Raw genomic sequence first — 7,410 nt, forward strand, 5'->3', positions numbered from 1 at the left:
TTCTCAGCCTGCCCAGTTATGGACTGGGGTGAAATCCAAGGTGCAAATGGGGACACGGGGCCAAGGGTGACATCAACACCCCCAAAAATCCCCATCCAAACCCCCAAAAACCCTGCAGGGGCTGGGAATTCATCAGTGCAATGAAGTGTGAACGGGCTCTGCCCAACCAGGGATTGAATGGGGGGGGTGCAAACCCGCCCTGGGGGGAGACAGGGGGTCAGGGGTGACACCAACACCCCAAAAAATGCCCCCAAATCCCCTAAAAATGAGCAGCGTCTGTGAACCCATCAGTGTAACAAAGTGTTGCCTGTTCTCAGCCTGCCCAGGGATGGAGTGGGGTGAAGTCTGGGGGTGCAAACCCACTGATGGTGGTCAAGGGAGACACCAACAATCCCAAAAATCCCCCCAGAACCCCCCAAAAAACAGTGGGAGTTGCCATCGGTGTGATGAAGTGTTGCCTGGTCTCAGCCCCCTGAGACACCCAGTGGGGGAAAATCTGGGGGTGCAAACCTGCCTGGGGGGGGGTGACACGGGGCCAGGGGAGACCCCAACCATGGGATCTGTGCCCATGGAGGCCCTGTATCATCCCATGGGGTCCCTGAACCCCCCCAGGGTCCCTGCATCCCTCCTATGGGGTCTGTGCCCTCCCCATGGATTCTCTGCATCCCCTTTTGGATCCCTGAACCCTCTGTGGGGTCCCAGAACCCTCCACAGGGTCCCAGAACTCCCCCACAGGGCCCATGAACTCCCTCTATGGGATCTCTGCACACCTCCTGTGGGGTCTGTGCCCTCCCCATCCCTGTATCCTCCCATGGGGTCTCTGAATCCCCCCAGAGGGACCCTAGGCCCTCTCTTTGTAGGGTCCGTGAACCCCTTCTGGGGTTCCACCATCAGGGGTCCCTGAATACCACCATGGGGTCCCAGAACCCCCTCCAAATGGTCCCTGACATCCCTGTAGGGTCCCAGAACCCTCTTTGGAGTCCTACCACCCTCCATGGGGTCCCAGAACCCCCCCCCAGGGCTCCTGACATCTCTGTAGGGTCCCAGAACCTGCTGTGGGATCCCACCATCAGGGGCCCATGAACCCCTTCAGAGGGTCCCTGACAACCCTATGGGATCCCAAAACCCCCTGTGGGGTCCCTGAACCCCCACATGGGGTCCCTGAACCCTCTATGGGGTCCCACCATCCGGGGTCCCTGAATACTCCCAGAGAGTCCCAGAACCCCCAAAAGGGTCCCTGACATCCTTGTAGGGTCCCAGAATCCTCTATGGGGTCCCACCATGAACCCCGTTCCCACCCCCAGGATCCCTGACACCCCTGTGGGATCCCAAACCCCCTGTGGGGTCCCACCATCGGGGGTCCCTGTGCACCCCTATAGGGTCCCTGTTCACCCCTATGGGATCCCTGAACCCCCACATGGGGTCCCAGAACCCTCTATGGGGTCCCACCATCAGGGGTCCATGAACACCCCCCTCCCAGGATCCCTGAACCCCCTGTGGGATCCCAAACCCCCTGTGGGGTTCCCCCTCCACCCCAATGGCTCCCGGGCCGTACCGAGGGTCTCGTGGTGCGCGGGGGTCGCGGCGGTCCCGGGGGCCCGGGGGGTCCGGGGGGTCCCGGCCAGCGCTGCCACCAGGGCGGTTTTCCCGACGCCGCTTCTTCCCACCAGGAACAGTTTGTAGGGCAGGGTGGGCACGGCCAGGGGGGGCGGCAGCGCCGGCCGCTCCAGCAGCCCTGGGGAGGGGGACGGCGGTTTTGGGGGTTTTTGGGGGTTTTTGGGGGGTTTTGGGGGGCTGAGCCCGGCGGGGCGGGGGTCTCACCGAACACCCGCCGCCGGTTCCGCTGCAGCAGCGACTCCAGGTAGGGGCGGCCGGGGGGCGACAGGAGCCAGCCCCGCTCCAGCGGGGAATCCCGCGGATCCCGGGAATCCCGCGGATCCTGGGAATCCTGCGGATCCTGGGAATCCCGCTCTGCCATGGGACCCCCCGCGCCTGCGGGACACGGAGGGGACCCCCCGTCCCCCAGGGGGGGTCACTGCACCCCGCGGCTCTGGGGGGCGGGGAGTCCCCTCTGACCCCCTCGGGGGCTCTGGGTCAGCCCAGGGGGGCCCTAAAAATTCTCTCGGGGTCCCTAAAACCACCTGTGGGGTCCCTGAACCCCCCATGGGGCCCCTAAAATTCCCTTGGGGTCCCTAAGCCCCCTATGGGGTCCCTAAATTCCCCTCTGGGATCCCGCTATCCTCCCATGGGGTCCCTAAAATCCCTGTGAGGTCCCTAAAACCGCCCCGTGGGGTCCCTGCACTCCCCTCTGAGGTCACTGCATCCTGCCATGGGGTCCCTAAAAATTCTCTTGGGGTCCCTAAAACCCCCCCTGGAGTCCCTAAAACCACCTTTGGGGTCCCTAAATCCCTCCATAGGGTCCCTAAACCCGCCATGGGGTCCCAGCATCCTCCCACGGGGTACCTAAAAGTTCCTTTGGGGTCTCTAAACCCGACCACGGGGTCACAAAAGCCCCCTCTGGGTCTCCAAACCCCCCTCGGGGGTCCCATCACCCTCCCAGGGGGTCCCCGCCCGCCCCGGGGTCTGTGCCCTCCTAACGGGCTCCGCCCCCCTCCCCAACATTTAAAAGGGGGTGATCGCAGCCCCCCTCTCCCTCCCCGCGCTCTGTGCCCCCCGAGCCCCCCCAATTCGTGTCCCCACCCCCCCAATTTCCCGGCGCGGTCCCTTTAAGACGCGGCCCCTCCGCTCACCGCCGCTTCCGCGTGACGTCACACACGGGGCGTGGCTAGAGCGAGACCGCGCCCCCCAACCGCGCATGCGCCGGGGATGGGCCGGGGCGGCACGTGGAGAGAGCCGACCCTGCTTCGGGATCCCCCGTTCCCAACACTGGCAGGTTTTGGGATCCCCATCCCCAAATTCCCGCCCCAACAGGCTTTGGGGTCTCTCAAATCTCAGCCCCCCCCCGGCTTTGGGATCCCCAGTTCCCAACCCTGACAGGTTTTTGAGTCCCCAGTTCCCAGATCCAGCAGACTTTGGGGTTCCATCCCCAATTTCCAATCCCAACAGGCTCTGAGGTCCCTAATTCCCAACACTGGCAGACTTTGAGGTTCCCATCCCCAAATCCCAGCCCTGACAGGCTTTAGGATCCCCAGCTCCCAAATTCCAGCCCCAACAGATTTTGGGATCCCCATCTCCAATTCCCAGCTTCAACAGGCTTTGGGGTCCCCAATTCTCCCAGGCTTTGGAGTCCTCCTCCCTAATTACTGACTCTGGAATGCTGTGGGGTCTAAAATTCCCCACACTGGCAGGGTTTGGGATCTGCAGTTTCCAGCCCCAGCAGGTTTTAGGATCCCCATCCCCAATTCCCAGCCCTGGCAGGCTTTGGGCCCCTGAGTTTCCAGTTCTCCCAGGAATTGTGGTCCCCATCCCCAATTCCCACCTCTAACAGGGCTGAGGGGGCCCCCAGTTCCCAACTCTGTCAGGCTTTGGGGCTCCCATCCTGTTTCCATGCCCAACAAGCCTTGGGGGCCCCAATTCCCACCTCCAGCAGGCTTTGGGGTCCCCAGTTTCCAACCCCAGTGGGCTTTGGGGTCCCCATTCCCAGTTTCCATCCCTGACAAGCTTTGGGATCTCTGGTTCCCAGTACTGCCCCCTTTTCCTGAACCCCCAACCCTGTTGCCTCCCTTTCCCCCCATTGCTCCTGGGACACATATTCCCCTTTTTTCACCCAAAAAGACCCCACATTCTCCCTTTTTCACCCCCAAACTTTCGGGAATGGCAGCAGGGAGTTCCCCTCCGTGTCATTCTCTCCCCAAAATCACCGACCATCCATTTCTTTTCCTTTTTTTTTTTTTATTTGTTAAACCGCTAAAAATTCCTCGGGATTGGGGGGGGAGGGACCCCCACGAACCCCCCAAAAATGTACAGAAGGTTTTAAATATCACCGGAATCGCTTCCCGTTCCTGCAGTCGGGAATGACGGCGGGGGGACACCTGAGTCGCGGGGGGGGCACCTCGCTCACAGCACCAGCGGCTCCCGGGGGATCCAGGGATCAAAGTTTGGGAGGAATTCCTCGTTAAGGGCACAGAACATGCGTTTCCATGGCAGGGGTGGAGCAGGGACGGCCCCGGCTTGGTGGGATTTTCGGGATGTAAACATTGGGAAAACACCCCTCCAGGGGTGCCCCGCGTAGGGAGAAGGAATCAACGCTCCATCCATCCCTTTCTTTTTTTGGGATGGATGACCAAAAACATGCAAAGGGGGGTGGGAATCGCTGCCGAAGCCCCGACCGCCTTCCCAGAGGGAATATTTCACAGCTCACCCTTGGTGCTCCTGAGGTTTCTGGTTTTTTTGGGACAGGGACAATTTTGCTTTTCCCTTGGGACAAATCATTTTGGGATGGACGGGAGAGGTCGGGTTGGACCAGGGGTTTATTTACAGAGGTGGCAACAGGGTGAAGCAAATCCCTCCCCATCCCCACACGGCTGGGATGGGATTTAAGGCTCCGACCGGCAAAAAGCTCAGTGGGAATGGAGGGAAACAAAAATCCTGGGAAGGAGGGACCACATCATGGCGCTGCCGGCTTGGGGAGGGCTCCCTGTTTTCGGGGTCCTGGAGGTTGTTGACCAAAACCTGGCAGAATCCACCTGTTTTTCCCACCCCCCGGAGGGGAAAGGGAAGGAGGGGGGTTGTCCCAGAAGGACGCACAGGTTCAATCCCTTGGGATTTGAATGGAATCCGTGTGGAAGGAGGCACGTGCAAAGATGAGGTGAAGTTGCTGCAGAGGCTGCTCACGCCCTCAAATTCACCAATATCCATCCTTTTCCCTGGAAAACCCACCCTGTCCCCAAGCTCCAAGGGGCTGGTTTGGCCTTGAATGGGTTTGGGATGTCGAGTGAAATGAACCCTTGAAGTCCAGAGGGGAATTGGCAGCCAAACGTCTCCATTTTGGGGAGATAAGTGGATTTTTAGGTGATCAGATGGGATCGGGGCCGATCCCGAAGCCTGATCCAGCATGGCAGGGAGAGGAGGGATGGGAACAATCAATATATTTGGCATTCTGACACAAAATCCTGTCCTTTCCTCCTTGTTTTGGCCCTGCCCAAGGACAGGGGCGAGAGCGGCAGGTGAGGCAAAAAAAAAGGCATCGTGTTTGTGTGGAGCAGGATTTCCCAGTGCTGGGCATTCCCAGGGGGATATTGCTGCTGTTCTCCTGACGGAGCCAGGCGTGGAATTCACCCGGCTCCTTCCTCCTGCCTGCCAGAGTTTGGGTTGTTCCTACAAAACCAGGCTCACTCAAACCCCACGAGGCTCCCGAGGAGCTCTGGAGGGGTTTCGGAGGGACGAAGCCTCCCAAACCCTTGGAAAATCAACCTCATGGGGGTCCCGGATGGCAGAATTCCATCCACCCCGAATCCCTGGGGTCCTTCCGCCACCGGCTTCACTGGGGTCTGACTGGGCAGCGCTGGAGGCTTTGCTCGGACTTTTATTGGTTTCCTGCTCCCTAATTCACAGTTTGGTCGCTGTGTGACGGGATGGGGGCCGGGAAGGACCGGGAAGAGCCGCGGGAAGGGGGAGGACGGGGGTGGCGGCGGGCTGGGGCCGCATTATCTCTTTGCTCGCACAAAGTACAAGGCATTTGTTTTGGGGTAGTATTTGACGTTCTGTTTCCTGTCCATGAGGCCGCCGAAGATGATGAGCTCGCCCCTGCCCTGCACCACCGTGTGCAGACTGGTCTCGGGGGGTCCCACCACGGAGCTGCTGTTGAACACTTTCCACTTGACCCTGCCCCGCTCCTTGGTGTCCTTAATGTCCAGCACGTACATCTGCATGGGCTTGCAGTTCATGCTCTGGTACAGGGGCTTGCCCACGTTCAGGGACTGGGGCGGGTGGTGGCCGAGGCGCCGGGCGATGGGCGGCAGGGAGTGCCCGTCCCCCTGGGCCGCGCCCGCCCGCGCCGGCTCCGCGCCGGGGGAGCCCGGGGACGACACCGGGGGGGGACTGAGCGCCGAGGAGGCCGAGGCGGCTTTGGAGGCCAAGGCCTTGACGGCCTCCAGGCTGCGGCGGAGCGCGCCGGGGGACACGGGCAGGGAGCCGGGGGACAGGGGCAGGGAGCCGGGCGCGGGCGGGGGGCTGTGCAGGCCGTTAGTGTGCTCGGGGGGGATCCGCGCGCCCGCCGTCCTGCCCTCGGCGCCGTCCAGGGGCTTGTGCTCCCAGCCCGGCTCGGCGGCGCCCAGGCGCAGCTCCCCGTGCTCCGGCAGCGAGCCCCGGCGCGGCCCAGGCCCCACGCGCGGGTCGAGGCCCTCGGCGGCCGAGGGGGTGCCGGGGGACAGCGCCTGCCCCGGGCTGTCCGGGGGGGCTCCGGGGGACGCGCCGTCCCCGTTGAGCACGGGGGAGCCGTCCCCCCTGGCCGGGGACAGGCTGCCCTCGCGGGAGCCCGCCGGCGTGTGCCGCTGCGCCCGCGGGCGCAGGGTGCCCCAGCGGCCGTTCACGCAGGGAGCCTCGTCCGTGCTCCTCACCGGGGACTGCGAGCGGTATTCCCGCGACTCCGGCACCAGGGCGGGCGGTGTGGCGCTGATGGGCGACGGGCGCGAGTTGAGGCTGGGGCTGAGCGGGGCCCTCCCGCTGGGGGCTTGGCTGAACACCACCACACACTGCCCCACCTGCCGAGAGAGGAGACGGGTCACCGACACCGCGAGGAGCCTCTGCACCGCGAAACCAGGGGCTGGGGAGCGGGCTGGGCAGGGAGCACGGGGCGGGATTTAGGAGCCCAGGTTCAGATTTTGGAGCCTGTGTTGGGATTTAGGAGCCCGGGTTCAGATTTTGGAGCCTGTGTCGGGATTTAGGAGCCCGGGTTGGGACTCAGGAGCCTGGGCTGAGATTCAGGAGCCCAGTTTGAGATTTAGGAGTCTGGGTTGGGATCTGGGAGCCCAGGCTGGAATTCAGGAGCCCAGGCTGAGATTCAGGAGCCCAGTGTGATATTTAAAGAGTTCAGGTTGGTATTTAGGAGCCTGGGTTGGGATTTAGGAGCCTGGGTTCAGATTTAGGAGCCCACTTTGCTGCTGAGATCACGCCCCCTGGATGATGGTGGGTGTGATCGGTGCTTTGTTCCCTGGCCAGGGAATGTGGCCCAAGGGCAGCAGGAGGAGGGGCTGTGTGGGGGCAGGGACCCCGCCGTGCCCGTACCCTGCAGGCAGGATGGCACCACAGCTCCGGCGCTCCGTGGTCCTCGTTCTCCACCTTGAGCGGCTGCCACGTCCAGGGGTTGGCCTGCATGTGCAGCAGCCACGCGTCCTTGAAGAGCTGCGAGGGAAGAGGGCATGATTAGGAGCCTGGGGCGAGACTCAGGTGCCCAGGCTGAGAATTAGGAGCCCAGGCTGGGATTTAGGATCCCACGTTGGGATTTAGGAG

At 62.6% G+C, this 7,410-nt stretch overlaps 2 protein-coding genes across 2 annotated transcripts; both read right to left on the reverse strand.

Moving 5' to 3' along the window:
* Positions 1-1,433: 1,433 nt before the first annotated feature.
* Positions 1,434-2,732, reverse strand: LOC113941035 (ciliogenesis and planar polarity effector 2-like). Its single transcript, XM_027632194.1, has 2 exons — positions 1,822-2,732; positions 1,434-1,735 (listed from the first exon to the last, which is right to left on the reverse strand). The coding sequence occupies exons 1-2, from the start codon at positions 1,976-1,978 to the stop codon at positions 1,452-1,454; spliced, it is 441 nt and encodes a 146-aa protein (XP_027487995.1). The 5' UTR covers positions 1,979-2,732; the 3' UTR covers positions 1,434-1,451.
* Positions 2,733-4,233: 1,501 nt separating this feature from the next.
* LOC113941036 (F-box only protein 42-like) lies at positions 4,234-7,311 on the reverse strand (the record flags this gene model as incomplete). Its single annotated transcript, XM_027632196.1, has 2 exons — positions 4,234-6,662; positions 7,186-7,311. Coding segments are annotated over 2 exons (1,182 nt in total), but the record flags the coding sequence as incomplete, so codon positions are not given.
* Between the last annotated feature and the right edge of the window lie 99 nt (positions 7,312-7,410).

Source organism: Corapipo altera, unplaced genomic scaffold (assembly GCF_003945725.1).
Source record: "Corapipo altera isolate COAL_440 unplaced genomic scaffold, ASM394572v1 131711, whole genome shotgun sequence".
Lineage (NCBI taxonomy): Eukaryota > Metazoa > Chordata > Aves > Passeriformes > Pipridae > Corapipo > Corapipo altera.